The sequence below is a fragment of the Pelobates fuscus genome, chromosome 5 (assembly GCF_036172605.1).
Source record: "Pelobates fuscus isolate aPelFus1 chromosome 5, aPelFus1.pri, whole genome shotgun sequence".
Taxonomy (NCBI): Eukaryota; Metazoa; Chordata; class Amphibia; order Anura; family Pelobatidae; genus Pelobates; species Pelobates fuscus.
In genome coordinates, this window is record NC_086321.1 from 368,476,527 (window position 1) to 368,495,650 (window position 19,124).

The 19,124-nt window shown below is 43.6% G+C and overlaps 1 protein-coding gene across 2 annotated transcripts in view; it reads left to right on the forward strand.

Moving 5' to 3' along the window:
• Positions 1–19,124, forward strand: part of RGS9 (regulator of G protein signaling 9) — a 98,187-nt gene that overhangs the window by 33,546 nt on the left and 45,517 nt on the right. For both annotated transcript variants that reach the window (XM_063456122.1, XM_063456121.1), the window contains exons 3-8: positions 6,992–7,042; positions 9,476–9,582; positions 10,332–10,383; positions 10,899–10,957; positions 12,163–12,239; positions 12,907–12,988. In XM_063456122.1, coding sequence (XP_063312192.1) covers positions 6,992–7,042; positions 9,476–9,582; positions 10,332–10,383; positions 10,899–10,957; positions 12,163–12,239; positions 12,907–12,988 — 428 coding nt within the window. The remainder of the gene's footprint in view (positions 1–6,991; positions 7,043–9,475; positions 9,583–10,331; positions 10,384–10,898; positions 10,958–12,162; positions 12,240–12,906; positions 12,989–19,124) is intronic.

Genomic DNA, 19,124 nt, shown 5'->3' on the forward strand with positions numbered 1-19,124 from the left:
GGGAGGACAGGAGCAGAGCAGAAACCTCTTGTGCTGTAGCAGGTGCAAATGTGCATAGGATGGCAGGGGGAGTGGGGTTGGGTGATGTAATGATAGGGGTAGATTAGAAATCTCTTTCCTGATTGTAGAGATCTTCTCAGTGAAATGAGAAGATCTCTACTACTCTTATGTGATGGTAGGTAGTCCTGAAGCCCCTTATTCATGGAGATAAATATCCTTGAAGACCTTCATGCATAATAGATAGAATTATAACTTCTGTGCCTATGTGTAGAGTTCCTAAACACCCCTGTTTGTGAAAGCTGGGAACATTGCAACCCCCCATACATAAAGCTGGAATACATCACAGCCCCCATGAAGCTATCTTTTTTTTTCTCATTTTTAATTCCCCTCTCTTATCATTTCAAATGTATAGACCTTCTTACTGAAATACATAGAACAATTACATTCAAATATTTTACCCTAGCATTTCATCGGTACATGTTAACTATAGCAAATACAAAGGCCTCGTCACCCAAAAATCTAAGCCCTCAATTTGGAAGATTGGGAAAGATTGACATATATGTTTTTGTAGCTTTTTGCACGCCTGTATTTATTTGCTAAATTATGCTAAATGAGAAGGACAGTTCTGACAAGGATCCTATCGTTCGGGGTTTAGACTCTCGTCATGACCTTGGACGACTTTCAGTTGCTCATTTGGCCGCTCTGTGCTGACTCTCTCTCTATAACTGAGTACTTCCTTAAGTAAATCAAATTAAAAGATTATCTTGTCACTCAAACCAAGAAATCTCTGCTTATACTGAATCACTGGGGATAGACGGTGGAGCCTTAACCCATTGCTTACCTGTGCTTTATCACTTGGCTCATTGCATGTTCGTTGAGTAGGTACATTTAAAGGAATACGAGGAAATATTTGGTTCAAAATTTCCTTAACTATCTGTCTGTCTCTCCTTTTTTTTCTGTCCATTTCTTTGTCTTTTAGCACCCATCTGCCCATCCTATAACACATAGGCCTTATTTATATGTCCTAAGAATATATTTTGCAGTTAAAACCTTATTTTTGACTTATTTGTTGGGGAATTTTCTACACAACTGCGGTACATGAAGATATATTTTTCTTCTTCTCGTTAATCTAAAAAGACTTTGTTGCGTCACAAGTGCATTCAGTGTACAGGTCGCTCAATACGACCCTTGACCTTCACAGATCCATACATTGATTACAAAAACACTGGTTTTAGGAAACCTTTCCTTTAAATAGCTTTCAACAGACTCTGGTGATCCATTTTATTTACAGCAAATTGGGCTGGTATTGATGTTTGATGCATTTTTTTTTACTGAAAAACACATTAGTCTTTGGAGTCTCTATATTTTTAGCACTCTTGCTTTTTATATGTACGGTAGCATTAGTAACTAAATAAAATGTTTGCTTGTTTTTTCTTTTTTCTTATTTATCCTGTCTTAGTTTGATTTATTTTAATTTGTGGACGTTTTGTATGGAGTTTGATTTTGGGTACTCGTAGGGTTGCAGTAACTGTAGAGACCATATGATAAGTAACATTGGATTTATTCACAATGTGTAATATCAGATTGGGGGGAACCTAATGCGAATGCGCACAAAAGCGTTGCACACATTAAAGGACCACTATAGTGCCAGGAAAACATACTCGTTTTCCTGGCACTATAGTGCCCTGAGGGTGCCCCCACCCTCAGGGACCCCCTCCCGCCGGGCTCTGGGGAGAGGAAAGGGTTAAACACTTACCTTTCTCCAGCGCCGGGCGGGAAGCTCTCCTCCTCCTCTCCGCCTCCGATCCTCCCTTTTGGCTGAATGCGCATGCGCGGCAAGAGCTGTGCCGCATTCAGCCGGTCTCATAGGAAAGCATTTATAATGCTTTCCTATGGACGCTTGCGTGCTCTCACTGTGATTTTCACAGTGAGAATCACGCAAGCGCCTCTAGCGGCTGTCAGTGAGACAGCCACTAGAGGATTTGGAGGCTGGATTAACCCTATTATAATATATTTCTCTGAAACTGCTATGTTTATAAAAAAAAGGGTTAATCCTAGAGGGACCTGGCACCCAGACCACTTCATTAAGCTGAAGTGGTCTGGGTGCCTAGAGTGGTCCTTTAAACTTTTCCTATAGGAAAGCATTAAAGCGACACTGTAGGCACCCAGACCACTATAGCTCATTGAAGTGGTCTGGGTACAATGTCCCATCACCCTTAACCCTGAGCATGTAATTAATACTGTTTTTATAAACGGCAATAATTACCTGCTAGGGTTATCTCCTACTCTAGTGGCTGTCTACCAGACAGCCACTAGTGGGACTTTTGGGCTCAAAGGCGTCTTTTTGTCGCCTAAATGACGCTGGACGTCCTCACGCTATGCATGAGGACTTCCAGCGTCACCGGAATCCCCATAGGAAAGCATTATTTATCCTAAAGCCAGCATGACCAGTGCTGCGCATGCGCATAAGGTCTCCCCCGTTGGCTGACATCCGTGGGGGAGGAGCATGGGCAGAGCCGAGCAAGAGCCAAGGGACATTGGCGCAGGACCCAGGTAAGTGACAGAAGGGGTTATTAACCCCTTGTGCACCATAGGGGGGAGGGTGGGCCTTGACAGAGGGGATAGCTGTAGTACTAGGAAAACAAGTTTGATTTCCTGGCAATATAGTTTCCCTTTAACTCAATATCGTCTGGGGCTTATCAACATACTGGAATTCCTCACTCGAAGTGTGAAACTGCAGGGTGCCTATAGGATTCTGAATGGAAAGGTTTTGGTGCATACATCATTCCCCTGCAGCCTCTCTACACATTTCCTGTAGAGTTATCTAATTTTTTTAACTTTATTGCAAGGTGTTTTTAATGTAGAATTTATCTCCTACTCTGTTAAAAAGCCTGCATGAGACTCCAGTGTGTGATTAAAGTTAAATTAACAGAGCAGGATGTAAAAAAAAGAAAAAAAAAAAAAAAAGAAAGCATCTAAAGTAAACACAATGTGCTGTCACATCTGATTGAATTTTTTTTCATGCAGTAATGCAATAATTCTAAACACCCGTTATACCACAACTGTAACCCCTCTCAGGAAATAAGTCCTCTTAACACTAATACACAGCTGTGTAATCCAACTATGATTTTAAAACCTCTCAAATCTTTAACCTCCCTTGAACCTAACCACCTCTTTTCAATTTGATTTTATTGATACATTTTTCATAAAACATAACTACTTCTGACACTTCAACACGTGCATTAATTTACACAGCTGCATAAACTCATTATGCTCACTTATTCACACATCACACATATGTATATATATATAAATATGCAGTTCAAGGCCAGTTAATAAATTCCTTTTCTTTGTTTGGGTGGAGAGGGGGCAGTGGGCACCTTAGAATTCTGTGCCTACGGGCACCTGACATATAAATGCGGCCCTGGTAAAGGGGCCTGCTCAGATCAACCTGTAGTTTTCAGGAAATTGGTTATAAACGCACATACAATATAAAGTATGTAAAAGTAATATGTCTAATTAAGGAGAAATAAAAACTATGAAAACAAGGGAGGACAAGGGAGAGAGGTGACCTGGGAAATTAATGTACGTTCCCAAATACGTGTCTTTTCACGATTTCTTAAAGGACTGTCTAACGATGAGAGAAAGGTCATTTGGCCTGATCCATGCACTTAGCGAGTCTGCATTGCACTGGGCTCGTCTCCTACAGAGTCACGCAGGGCAATGGGCGTCCGCAATGTGATGATTCTACGTACCGTACATCTTTCTGGTTTACTCCCCAAGTATATTAGACACTGATTTTGTACAAATTCTCTTTTCATGCTGGGCTTGCCATTTGCCATGCCTAATTGTACATTTGTTCCGTAAGCATGGCGTAGTATGCCTACTGTTCCACAATGTCAGTTTGTGTTATCGCAGAATATCATTTATTGGCGCCAACCTTGCTTTACTTTAGACAACAGCGAAGCGTTTTGCTATTTTGCTGTTCTCCATGTTGCGGATTTTGTTTATTTTTTTTGCCTTTACTTCCCAACTATTCCTTAATTTCATATTGTGTCTCTGACTGATGTTATACATTTAGAAGAATAAAGCAGATTTAGATGTAGTTATGTGTTTAAAACGATGTCTCTGCTAATTTCGTATGTTTGGCATTTTAATGTCTTGTCTCGATTGCTTTCGTATGTTAAAGTTTAATTTGAAACTCAATCCTGATTATTTTTGTAGCTAGTTCACAATGGAGAGCAGTGAATTTTATATTTTAAATCCGTTAGTCCCCGCAGCTTTTTTAAGATTTGGGCCTCTTCAAGTGAGTGCTGGCTTTGTATTCTTTATGATAAAGAATTGACCTATTTTATACATTATAGCACCCCCTCCCTGTCATAAATGACAGGTGTCTGAAGATTTTTAAAGGGACACTATAGGTAGGGATGTTGATTGACAAAATTGATCAAAGGATCCGCACTCACTCCCGGCGGCCACAGGTGCTCCGGAACAGCACCAGCAATCCCAACACATTAAGGCAGCAAGACAGATTCCCAGGCACTTAAAGTGTGAAAGACGCAGGCAGATTTATTGAAACAAAAAAAACAGCAACGTTTCGACCTACTGAGAGGCTGTCAGGGCTTACCTGGGTGTGGGAGTCCGGCAGGCAGAGAAGTATGCTCACCCTTGCAAGAAAACACAGGCCAAGGTGATCAGGCAAGAATTCACCTGACCTGTGAGTCGGTGCACGGGGGCTGTGCAGGGTAAATCCAAAACGCGGTACAGGAACAATAAGCCAGGAGAATAGTCGTGGGAAGCCAAGGGTCAAAGGAAGCCAGAAGTCAGGATAATCGGTGTACCAAGCCAGAGGTCAATAACAAACTGGAGAACAGGAAACAGCAGGATGATCACCAGAGTCAAGGAACTGACACTGCCTTCTGGGAGAGGCAGTGTTATATACCTGGCTAACGAGACATCAGGCTCAGGTGTAACTTGAGTGACAGGAGAAGTTCCAACAAATGTCCAGCTTCAGTACTAAATACTAGACAGGGCTAGATACAGGAAACAGAAGCGGAGAGATGGCTCAGAGGTAAGCCAAAGCACCAGAGCTGCCAAGGACCCAGGTTCGAATCCTGACAGAGGCCTTTTTCAAGCTACAGGATTCCTGATTGATTTATTACCTGATTTACTACCTGACGCATTTTACTTTTACATGCTGCAGGCCAGTATGGAAATAAGGGGAGTTTTATTACCTTTTAGGGGATTAAAGGGGGACAAGCCACCTAAATGATGGTTTTAACACTATATTGTCAGGAATACATATTTGTGTTCCTGACCCTATAGTGTTCCTTTAATAGAGTGGTTTTGATGTATAGATCATGCCCCTGCCGTCTCACCACTCAATTCCCTGCCATTTAAAGTTGACAAATTTTGTTTACACAGCCCAAGCCACACCTCCCTGCATGTGACCTACACATTCTCCTTACACGCATCCTGTATAGAGAGATCAAATGTTTAAACGTACTTTATTGCACATTCTGTTTAATTTAGAATCTCTCATCTCCTGTTCTTTTAATAACAAGCTAGAGCTGGCAGCTGCCTCTTGTGTGTGATGAAAATGCAATCAACAAAGCGGGAGATAAAAAAAAAACGTATTCTAAAGTAAACACTCTGTGCTGTCACAACCGTAAAAAGTAAGTCATTTTTTTAATGCAGGCTGTGTGAGTCACAGACAGGAGAGGTGTGGTTAGGGCAGAATCAATGCAATTTAATCCCTAAATAGCAGAGAATTGGATTTAAACAGTGAATAAATTACCTATTCAACGCTGGAAAAATAATAACCAATATAGAAATGTAAACGAAAGACCAGTATCTGGAAGGGTTGAAATCTTTTTTTGCCCCTAAATCCAGTCAGAAGGGATATTGCTCTTCTTTTTATCAAACAATCAGCCTGGGGATCCTCTTCTGTTCTTTTAGACCTCATGCCCCCCCTCCCCCCCCCCCCAGTTACTGTAGAATACTACCCCCACAATGCTTTTTTGCTACCCGCAAGGCTGGTACAAGATAATTGGGGTTGTAGTTCTACAATGGCTGTGGGGGGTTCTGCCTTTGTTCACCTGTGACATAAACGGTTTCACATCTACACTCAGGAACAAGATAAATAAGAACAGCTATACTTAAAATAATTACTAGAAAAACACAATAGTTCACAAATGGAACATTTCAGCTTTTAATAAAAACACACAGAATGAAAAGCAAATGTTGCAACCGACCTTTCAGTAGCTGAGATCAAACAAGCAAGAGACTACGCGAATTTGTAGTTTTGTTTATTTTATTACATCATCTATACTGGCGGCTTATAATTAAAGGTATCCTTTCGTATTGATTCACTGAAGTCGAACGTCTTGATCGAAAGGCTTATATTGGCTTTCATCCCTAACATTCACATTACACCCATTATAGTCCTTAGATGCTAAATGTCTCTAGGTAAATATTCTAAATGCTTTTATATAGCTGTGTACTCATCTTTAATACAAGTGTTATTTCCATACCAACACAGAGCAATTTCGAAGCCTCTTGGTGGTTGTTTGTTTACCTCTTTTCTTTAACTTCTTTTATTTTTCATTTTCAATTATCGTAAAATGTACAGCAGGAACACACATTCCGTAATGCATTGCCAACATCAACGGTTCTTACTCGGTGTACCTGGGGTGGGAGGAGCTACTTTAGTACCATGTATGGAGATCTTTACACTTGTTTAAATTATATACGTACTTTCTTTACTTTGTTTTATCTTATGGTATTTCCTACCTCTTTGAAGATCGTGGGAAAAAAAAGTGTCGTTTTTATAAAATTATCTAGCATTCAGATCTAGGTGAGGAACAGGTGAACGCCAGTGAAGATTTATACACCGTATCTGATTTAAAACTTTGGCTCATTTTATACCCAATGTATTTTTAGCAAGTCTCATCTTTATCTATGCACATACTAACTATAATATGCTTTATAGGTCATGATATCCTGGAGTGGATTATTCAAAGGTTACAGATCACAGATGAAGGTACGTGATTGAATTTTAATTTATTACAAACCCCGAGCTCTGTGCTTAATATTATTGGATATATTGCGCGCACAGCAGCCTACTTGGACCTGCCAGGTAGTTAATTGCTATTGCATTTCTAAAGGCTTTTGTGCAAACTGGGCATGTGCACAGCACCACGTGAGAGAAATTTAAAGCGATTTATTGTTACATTAATAATAAAACTGCATAAAATCCTGTTGGCTGGGAAAGGAACTTTGTCTCTTCACTGAATAATTAATGAGTTTAAGACAAAAAGTGCTATTTTTTCCCCCAACATTGGCGTCGATTTAATAAGCTTTCCTAATAATTCAATACTGTTGGAAAAACGTTTCTAATGATTTTTTACAAAAAGTCCTGTAGACTTTAATGGACTGAAGATAAATCATTTGAAATGATTATTAAATCGAGGCCTTTTTTTTGTTAGATGTTATGATTACTGACATAGGGGTACAAAAAGCAAAAAGGAAAGGCTTACAGGTGTAAAGCAATGATACATCTCACTGTGCACACAGCTCAATGATACATCTCATGCGCACAAGCTTCTTAATGCTTTTCTATAGGAAAGCATTGGATTGGATGATATCCATGATCTCGATGATCTCAGCCAAGGAGGCGGAGCTTCCACATGTAGACCAGCGCTGTGAGGGAGAAAATTTAAGTTAACCACCTTTTTTACTCCTTGCAGGTCGGGGGCCAGGGACCTAAATAGCTAAATACATGTTAAGGAGGGCAAGTGGGAACAAGAATCAGGAATAGTACCACGTCAGGAAATTGTTAAATGAGCACAATATATCTTATAAAGGCTCGAGTTCTACCACTGGGTATTGGGTCTATATTTCCTCAGTAATCTAATATAGGTACACAAATCCCACTGGTCTTGTACTCTTTGTAGAATGTTTGGTTTTCTTGAAGGACTGTACAATGCAATCAATAAAGTCCTTATATAAAAATGTATTAAATATTGCACATATCCAGCATTAGTTTTCCATAATGAGTTAGGAAAACAACAAAAAGGGAATGAGGAACATGGTGAAAGGGGGAGAAGTTGGAAGGTTAAGAGTACAAGTTGCAGGTAACTGGTTTTGTCAATCTTCTTGAGGTGGATCAGACCGTGTGTGTCTCTACGTGTTGAGGCAGTTGTAGTTTTTTTTTGTTTGTTTTTTAAAGTGTGGATTTTCAATGGCCTTGTAGATACTAGGGATCTTGTGAGTTTGAAACTACAAGGAATTTTGGAGGTTACATTATTTTTTAAACTACTAATACCTTTGGTCTTCTGGGTGATAGCAACTTGGAGACAGCCTGAATCAAAAGGGCCAGTCCGCTGTGTGTGGTAGAAGGTTCCTTATTGATGCCGAGACTTGGGAAGGTTGGGAAAACTCAATGGAGACGGGTCACATCAAGATACTATTTGGACAGTTGCCTGTAAGCATTTTCTTGGACAGTTGCACAGATACACAGACTGTGAACCCATGCAAAACTCACAATATATAAAAATTTCCAACCATTTTTCATCATCTATGAGGAAGCCTATATCTTTGGACCACGTAGTTGTGAATGATAGCCATTTTATTCTTTGTTTGATCCCTTTATTGCCATTTGGTGGTGATCATTAGATGTGGTCAATTTGAGGTCAGGCAATCTCAAAGGGTCAAATCCTTATTGTGCCATTCATTGTGACGTTAAGTTTTGATGTGAATCACCATTTACACATTATGTTCCTTTCTCTTAAAGATTGGGTAATAGGCAAGCATGCTTAGTTATAAAGACAACATATTCGAGGTAGCACTTAATATTTATGGTCTTGGTTTTCATTTCCCTTTTTAAAAAAAATGTAAATACTGCTGCAAACCTTGTTTATTTTATTTACTTGTGTACGTTTTGTGCATAGAAAAGGAGCCCGGACCTTACCGTCTCATAGCACGGTGGTTGTGGTTTGGTCTGAGCCAGTCTGTTTTCTGAGTCTATTGGTTTTTGCCGTCTTTGTCTGTCGAGAGCGCAGAAGAAACATCACCAGAACATACTGGTATAAATCACCTGGAAAGATGTGTTCAGATATTCTCCAGTTTCTGAAATTGTTCGTGCTTGATCAGTCTTCAGAATCTGTTAACATTGTAGCAAGAGGCACATTTACCTTCTATCCCCTTAGTGTGTAGATCCAGTGTAGGGGTGGGTAAGGACTAGCTAGGGTTGGTGATGGTTCACTGTACTTAGATGTGAGATTAGGGCTTTAGAATTAAGGGCCATGTCTCTAAATACCCTCATTGCATTTAATGTAAGGCATATAATTACCGTTTCGGTAAAACAGCAGAATTGTGACACCAAGTGTTATTGGCTTGGAGTGTAATGAATAGACCCTCTAAAGGTCTATGTATTGATCTTCAGTAATCGAATGCAATATGTATCTCTCCTTAGAGGCCCAGCACCTCAGCAATCTAATGGTGAAATGCGGTTATATCTACCCTCTGCAGGAACCAACTAATCTCATTCTAAAACCCGATGTTAGTCTCTACAGATTCCAGGTATGTGCGGAGCAGGGAGACATTCGCAGCAGTGACTTGAGTGCGCCCCAAGAAATAAAACTGATCAAATGTGTTGCATATTGCACAACTAACGCAGCTCACGACTGCTCTGCCTTAAAAAAAAATCATAAATTTTTTGTAAGCTATTTTTTTAAATTGTTTTTTTTTTTAAATGTTTTTTTTTTTTTTTTTTTTTTTATTAAATACTGTATTGTACAATCAAATGTACAAATAATAATTTGGCAGAAAAATTGTTCTCCTGTAGGTTTATGTAAAGCCATGGGCTAGACTGTACTTACTGTTAGCTATATCTACGTATCACAAAACGCTGCAGTGCTATTATAGAACAAAATGTCATTAAAAAAGAAAAAAGCCCCCAAAACACCACGAAATCTAATTTATCCCAGCAGCTTAGGAGTTAACAAGCCAGTTTCCACGGAAACTTCTGGACAATGTAGAAAAACATAAGCAGGGAGTCTGCCTTACTGAAATTCTGGGTGATGTTGTCGATTAACCCTTAAAGAACTGACATTTACTGAATATTGCACTTTTAAACTATAAATATATTATAGTTATATATATCACTGCGTGCGTGCGTGCGTGCGTGCGTGCGTGTGTGTGTATATGTATATATTGAAACTGGCTCAGAAAGAACCTATTATGATCACAGCTATTTTGTTTATTCCTTTTGTTAAAGGGATGGGGTGACAGATATTTCAACTACTGACATTTTATTCCCAATTGTTTAGACTCCTTATTTTTGGCCCACCCAGCAGTGGCCTGCCGAGGACACAGACTATGGTGAGTGCTCAATGCCGAGCTGTCATTTGTATACATAGCAAATTAGGAGCAATCATAGCCTTTTTCTGTTGTAGAACTACATCTACCATGATGCTTTGCCAGCCTTAAGTTAATCTATGTCAGTTTGGCAACCCCCCCGATCTTGGAGTTACTATAAATTTAATCTATGTTATTGAATTATATGTGGAATCATCGTCCTGTTCTCACAACCAATCAAATATCTGAATATTTTGAACATTTTTATTTTACATCATGCAAATTACAATGTGTCATGAAATCGTCAGGGGAATTAAAGCCAAAATAAACAAATTGAAAAAATTCCCATCCTCTGCCCTTTTTCCAACTTTCCTAATTTAGCCTAAATATTTCTGGTTTATTGATTAACCGTGTCATTTTCACTAAGGAGTGTAGGCGGAGGACAAACAGAAAATTCAGCTTTTTTTTTTTTTCCTGTTTTGTTTTTGTTTGTTTGTGTTCTTTTGTCTGCAAATCAACATATGTTTCTGTTGGTGCAGCAATTTACTTGGCAAAGAAAAATATCCGGAAAAAGGGGATTTTGGAAGAATATGAAAAGGTATTTGATTTGTGGCTCTGGTGAAATACTCTGTGTGTAATGTATATCTGTATGTATATACGGATATAGTACGGGACCCGTCTGTTACCAAACTAATTAGATAATGTTTTCAAACCCAGAGACGTGACATGGTGCATCGCTGGGTCAAGCAAACTAACATGTTCTGTGCCGTCCAAGAATAATCACCGTTTTATATCCAAACTTCATGAACTTACTCATGTGTTGGTTAAAGGACTCGGGAGAAAGACATCGTGTCTCTCTGCTCCCGACACCTCTCCCAAATTATCAGTAATGAGAGAGGAACAGAAATTATATAGACAGCTAATCACGTAGCTATTCAGGATTTATGGAGAATCTACCTTTTTTCTTATAGGTTATAACGGCAGAGCCATTAAATAATCAATATAATAATCAAAAGAGAGAATGAATCTGCATAAACATGAGTATTATAACTGGAGTAAGTTAAAGTTTATCTTATATACAACTCACATAATAAACATTAGGTCAGGACCCATCATTATTGAAGTACTTTGATTAAATACAGAATAATTTCACATTCCTACGTTAAAGGTACACTATAGTCACCTAAACAACTTTAGCTTAATGAAGCAGTTTTAGTGTATAGATCATGCATCTCATGTTTCACTGCTCAATTCTATGCCATTTAGGAGGTAAATCACTTTGTTTCTGTTTCACACCTCCCCTGGATCTAATTGGCACAGCCTCCATAAAACAAAAAAACTGGTTTCACTTTCAATCAGATGTAACTGACCTTAAACGATTTTATCTCCTGCTCTGTAAATTGAACTTTAATTACACGCAATAGGCTCTGGCAGGGTCTAGCAAGCTATTATCATAGCAGCGGATAAGAAAATCTAAATTAAACAGAACTTGCAATAAAGGAAGGATAAACATTAGATCTCACTTTACAGGAAGTGTTTAGGAAGGCTGTGTAAGTCATGTGCAGGGAGGCGTGACTAGGGTGCATAAACAAAGGGATTTAACTCCTAAATGGCAGAGAATTGAGCAGTAAAACTGCAGGGGCATGATCTATATACCAAAATGGTTTTATCAAGCTAAAGTTGTTTTAGTGACTATAGTGTCCCTTTAAGGTTAATCTGTTCCCTTACATTTCTGCTGTGGATGTGTGATCATTTATAGTTTATTTTTTGTTTTTTTGCTTGATCTCATTCTTTTATCTCCAGGAAAACTACAGTGCCCTGAACAAAAAAATCAACCATAAGTGGGATTTTGTCATAATGCAGGCGAAGGAGCAGTACAAGTAAGTAGCCAAGAATGGTGTCTGGGGAGCATTCCATTGGTATTCCTTTAATAAAATATATTATGACCAGGCAGCCATGTCTCTTTTGCTGGAAGCCTTTACCAAGGATGTACAAGAAAGTGAATTCTCTTCCTCATGTTAAGTAAATGTATTCACCACCAAGTGGATATCTGAGAAGCATGTTTTAATTGATTGGTTTAGAATATTAAACAGAATTTTACTATAGGTCTGATTGTAATAGATACATTTTTCTATTATAGGACCCCATACTTTATACTTCCATCAGCCTAGAAGGTGCTACCTACGCAAACTGGTCATGATTCAGGACTGTTGAGACAATACCTTTTTAGCAATATAAATGCAGTTTATTACATGACATAGTTTCAGATCTGAAAATTACCTGGGTCGTGGGCCTTATCCTCACCAGTTCCCCCCTAATCATCTGCTACCTGTTTTGGGAGTTTAATAAATTAACTAAAATATTTAAACATGTGTTTGTTCATGGGCAACAAATAGATAAAAGTTCTAATTCTCTGTTTATATCATAGTTCAGTGGTTCGAGGAAGGTAGTGACACAGCCGTCATTAGGTGCATACCGTTTTCTGCGCGTTGGTCTTGTTTTATGCGAAATAACTGCACTTGCATTTTATTTATCTGTTTTTCTTAGGGCTGGAAAGGAGAGAAAGAAATCAGACAGAGTTGTATTGGACTGTCAGGAGAAGGCTTATTGGCTTGTTCACAGACCACCTGTAAGTTAAACTGTAACATAATAGACTTCTGGCAAACAAACGTTAATATATATAAACTTCATCTCTTAGTTTGCTTGTCTTGCAAATAAGCTTAATCAGGAGGTGGATATATTTTACATAATTTGGCTAAATCATTTCTGGGCGATCTACTAATGTGCAAGCCATGCAAGCGTAAGGTAAAATGTTACTTACGCATGTAGTTCTTGTAAAAGATTTCTGTTATTTACTAGTGAGATTTGTGGTAAAAAAAAAATAACTTATCCATTGCAGCCAAAAAGATTTGGTGCTGGAACTTGCCCCATGCAGAACATCTGCTTTAGACTGCAAATCCATTTTACCTACTCCCCCCACATACCTACTCCCAATAACACGCTGACACTAGGGTATATGGGTTAAATTGTCCACAGCTTTATTAAACAATCTCAAATAATAACAATTATAATAATTATAATAATATAATATAACTATAATAACTTAACATGTAAACATGGGTCATTGCCCCCCATGTTCTGCCCTCACATCCGTATCCTTCTTTTCTTTATTTTTGATTGTGCAGATGTTTACAAGATTTCCACGGACGCCACAACAGCGTATTACAATCGTAATAAAAGATAAACAGTGGCATGATGAATCGCACATTTGTAGATTTTGCATGCTTAACTAAACAGTTAGTTTGTAAGAGTAGGATAAAATACAATAAAGATGTTAGATGCGTATAACCTTGCTAGGTCATCTATGCTCAGTATTTGAGTAAAACAAGAGTAGTGGCTCAAGATATGGGCACAGTAGTGTAGGCAATCGCAGACTATTATGTCAGTAACATGGAGCTTGAACATATATAGGCTGGTTAAACCGACAGCGGGGTGAGTGAGATTAACATGAGTAACAAGTATGTTATAGCCCTGCACATTGACATGTATGTGGTTATCTAGATTAGGCATATAAATTTAAACTGGCCTACCCTGCCTTTTGTACAGTGTAGCTAGCTAGGTTCAGGCTTAGGCAATCATTTGAGGATCATTAGGATAAACATGTTAGGCTATGCTAGTATGCTTAGTAGTACTATTACCACTGGGTGCCTCTGGTATTGGAAGTTAGTGAGGCTACAGCTGGCCTTTCCCTGCAGTAATGAGGCGATTTTATAATATTAGAGTCCACGGCTGCAGGGGAGAGATGTTCTGTGTTGAGGTGTGCTCACCCTACACCTGTAGACAGAGCTCCAGTGACACCTGTGTGCTGTGTTCTGCTGGGCTGCAGTGCAGGACAGCTGCTGTTGTGCATCTTCTCTTGAGGATGTACGTCCTTGCCGACCTCAGCCGCGGAGTCTCCTGGGCTCCACTCTCCCCAGGTTGCCTCTTTCCGGTGGCGTATTCTGCTCCCGCATGGGTCGCTTTTACCGGGATGCTGCATGGATGTACGACGGAAGAGCCGGATGGTAGGCCCTGACAGCTTGGGCCCTCCATTGCTCCGCTTCACTGCTGGAGTTGTCTGCGCATCTGACCATGTTAGCCAGCGTGGAGGAGGTGAGAGGGTTTTTCCTTGGGCGGCACTCTGCACAGGTAAGCGTGCTCGTTGAGCGATGTGAGCTGGGCTATTCGGGTCACCCGGTGATAAGATTATCTTGTCCCTCTTGTGCTGGGGTCGGTGGTGCAGCGAGGTCCACTGCGGTGGTGAGGTCTTCCTTGTGGTTGCGACCCGCTGAGCCTCTTTTCGGGTTGAAGGCAATTTCTTGGCAGGGAGGCTTCTTGGCTGTTGTGAGGCAAGTGGCTGTGTTCTGGCCTCCAGCTTGCGCCAGAATTTGGCGAATATTGCGTCAAGCCTTTGAAGGGTTCCATGCTGTGGATCTTTATGATCAGGATTGCTCGTGGCATCCGCCATGTCGGGTGTTGCGCTGAGTTGTTGGCGTGTAAGTGTTGCCTTACTCTGTGCTCCCATGTGGTGTGGACCGCGATCACCCCTGACGGTCCAGGGGGGGGAGTAACGGGGCTCTTGCTTGTCATGTGTCGGCATCTTGCGGTCCCGGCCCGGGAGATCGGCCGCCTCTCCCGCCCGGTTGGCATTAGGCCTCATGTTGCAGTTAACGCTGTCTGCAGGCTTCAGATGGGTCAAAGACCACGGTATCGGTTCCTTTCCCAGTCGTGGGTCAGGTAAGTCGATTTTTGTCGTCAGTTTCAGGCTTTTTAGGGCTAAAATCAGCATTAGTTGCTCTGTTTTCAGAGGAGCTCTGTTGAGGCACGTCTGTCCTCCATGCTAGTTAGGCCCCGCCCCCCCCGTATCCTTCTTTTAATATAAAAGGCAATGACCCCACATAAACAACACATATCTCTCTCTCTCTCTCTCTCTCTCTATATATATATATATATATATAACATTTTCAACTTTACTCCAACATAAATGACTTAAAGTGCCAAACATAATTAACCATGGCAGCGGTATACCCGGATACCCCTACCCCACTAGGTTCTGAGCCACCTCCAGGACTCGAAACCTACCAACCACCAATGACCACAATGTTTCCTGTCCATCACGTTCTTCCTGGGGAGCCTCTTTCCTCTTCTTAGGCTCCCTATACCGCCACAAGCTCAGACCTTGACCCCTTAAGCTGTCTGAGCTCCGCCACCCTGAAGAAACTACGCCTGATGCATCCCCTCTTGCCAACCCAGGTTCAGTAGGTCCCAACCCACATCAGAGAGATGCACGCCATCCACATGGTAGTAACCCGACAACCCGCCTTCTAACTCCCCTTGTCGTATCACAACGCCCCCCAATTTTCTCACAAAGCTCGCCATCAAGCTGTTAACCTTTCCCCTGCACCTGTCAATGGCCACCGGGTCCCTTGCATGTCGCCAACGCCGTCTTGGCACCATCTCTGACCACACTATCATAACCCTGGGAAGCAGATCCATCAGTTTATTGAGGTCCTGCTTCATCCATTTTACCAATCTTTGCTGCGGTATGAGGCCCAGATCATTGCCACCCTCATGAAGGACCAGTAGGTCTGCCCCCCCCAACCGCTATCATTCCGAATATTGCCCTGCATACGTCCCGCCAACAAAATACCCTATACCCGAACCATCTCACAGTCAACTGGTCCTTCGGAAAGCCCAGCTGCTGGCCCCGAGCTCGAGCTGCAGCCCTCCTTGCGGCAAAGGAATGGCCCACGATCCATGCGACTCGGCCTGGGGAAGAAGGAGACAAAAGTGTCAATACCCAGTCTCCCCACCGCAGTCCCCCCGGCCCGCCTTATAAATCCAATAAACCCAAACGAACATAGGATCTGAACCTGTTGATTCCCACCTACCGATCCGTTTCACCAGATCGTCCCCTAGCCCCAGGCGCGTCGCCTCCGTGGCCGCCCCGATGCGGAAGGAGTGTGTCCCGAAGCTAGTAGCCCGCAGCCCCAACCTGCCCAGGCCCAAGCGGAAGACCTTAGTGAACTGAAAACGAGAGAGGGAGGAGCCGTTCGCGTGCACCAACAACGGCCCCCCAATTGTCGGTCTCAGAGCCAAATACCGTGTCACCGCGGCCACCAGGCACAATGCTGAGCCCGATAGGGCACCCAAAGGCACATCGCGGCCCACACCCTTAACGTCTGTCTTTGACTTGGCCAGGTGTACCACCAGCCTCCCCCACAGTACGCGAACTCCCGACATCTGTAGGCCACCCGGATCCGTCCGCGTAGCACTCACCAGTTCCCCTATGCGGAAAGCCCCGAAGAACGCCAAACAGGAACACTGCCTGAAACAAGGCCACCTCGTAAACATCAAAACAGATGTCGGGCAGCACCGTTATTAGGTCGCCCAACACCCGCACTGACATGGGGCGCCTGCCATCAGGCGTCCTACGACCCTTCCTGTACCCCTTAAGCGCTTGCCTAATGACAAAAGCCTTAGTAAAATCCTCTATCCCGCGCAGCTTGAACAAAAAGGCCATCGACCGCCATGGTCCTGTCAACCACCGCCGGGGACGCACCGTCCGCCAGAAGTTGAAAGGTGAACCATAGGAAAGCGTCCACGGGCGGTTCGCCCGACGGCCCAAGGATCAACCCTCCCCAAGAACGTTCCCATGCACTCCAGACCTTATTGCAAGCGGCCCAAGTGGCCGGTGCCAGCGAAGCCTTCACGAGTCCTCCATGCAGGACGCTCCCAGTCGCCATATCTCTTCCGGGCACGCCTGGCCCACGTCCTGTGCCTCCGGAGCCACCATCCAAAATTGGGACCACTGAAAACGAGAGAGAGCGTCATCCACTTCGTTCAAGTACCCGGGCACATGGCGCGCGCAAAATACAATATTATGAGACATGCACAGCAGGATGAAGCGCCGTAGGAGCCTCACCACCGGTTTAGATGCCGCCGACTGATTGTTGACGGCATGTACCACTGCCATATTGTCATTGAAAAAGAGACCACCTTGCGGTCCCGGAGCCCTTCACCCCACAGGGCCAACGCTACCACCAACGGGAACAATTCCAGGAAGGCCAGGTAACGCATGAGGGGGCTCTGCCCCCACCCTTCCGGCCACCTTTCCGCGCACCACCTCCCTCCGAAGTATGCCCCAAAACCCACGCTACCCGACGCGTCGGTGAACAGCTCCAGTTCTGATGCCGATACGCCCCCTTGTCGGAAGAACACAATCCCGTTGAAATCCCGGAGAAAGGCATCCCATATCCCCAAATCAGCCCGCATGTTTGACGACACTCGTATGAAGTGGTGCGGGGAACGCACCCCCACCGTAGCCGCTGCCAGGCTGCGGCTGAACACCCTGCCCATAGGTATGACCCTGCAGGCAAAATTAAGCATCCCGATTAGCGACTGTAACTGCCATAGCGTCACCTTGCACGCCCGAGCCACTGTGGCCACTGCGCCCCTCAGCCCCTCCAACTCGCCAGCGGAAGCCGACACTCCCCGAGCACCGAGTCTATTTCCAAACCCAGGAAGCTAAGACATTCGGTCGGGCCCTCGGTCTTGTCCGCTGCAAGCGGAACCCCAAAGTGGCCCGCCACCCATTCCATAGTCCGCAACAAGTGCGAGCACTCGGGGGAGTCCGCCGGACCCACACAGAGGAAGTCGTCCAGGTAGTGCACTACCGCTTTGGACCCCGCCTCAATCCGGACCACCCATTCGAGAAACAAACTACATTTCTCAAAGTAGGAGCACGAAATGGAACAGCCCATTGGGAGACACAGGTCCACGAAATATTGACCCTCAAAGTAACAACCCAGTAAATGGTGACACGCTGGGTGCACCGGGAGCAGCCGAAAGGCAGCCTCGATGTCCAACTTAGCCATCAGCGCCCCGCGCCCACCCGTCTCACTAGTTTGACTGCCTGGTCGAAAGATGCATAGGAGACCGAGCACAAGTCTTTGTCGATGTTGTCATTCCCCGATGTACCCTTGGGGTAGGAGAGGTGGTGAATAAGCCGAAACTTCCCCGGATCCTTCTTAGGTACTACCCCGAGTGGCGAAACCCGAAGGCCCTCCAGCGGAGGTTCCTGGAATGGTCCCGCCATCCTGCCCAGCATCACTTCTTTAGCAAGCTTGTCCCATACCACCCCTGGGAATTCCGCCACCGATTTCAGATTGCGCAGGTCCCGTGTGCCGCCCCTGTCCCGAAAGGGGATGAAGAACCCTCACCCAAACCCATCCCGGAGTAACTCGGCATCCGCCCTGTTACCGTAGAGGCTTAGCCAAGGTTCCATTGGGTCTAATTTCACCGGGGTTAGACCCCGGGGCAGGAGAAGCCCCCCCACCCCCGTTCGTGGAAGGGGACGTGGCTCTCCCCGACACCTTTTTTGAAACAGCGCTGCAGTTCATGGGCACCTCCGCAACCCGAGCACTCGTGCTTGAAGCGACAGGACGCACCCCACTTGCACTGGCCTTCATTGAAAAGCCAGCATAAGCCCTTTTGCGAGGCGGCCGACGAGGCGGACTGACCCTTTGCGCCAGCCGCGTGCTGAAAGGGCTGCGCCTTCTGGGCCATCATCAGCTTCATCCAGAGAGGCAGGTCCATTTGGCCCCACCTCATACCCGGATTGGCCGCTAGCCGTTGCCTGAACTGCTCATCATACCGCCACCAGGCCAGCCCCCCATAGGTGCGGTACGCTTCCCAAATCCCGTCTAAATAGCAGAACAGGGAGG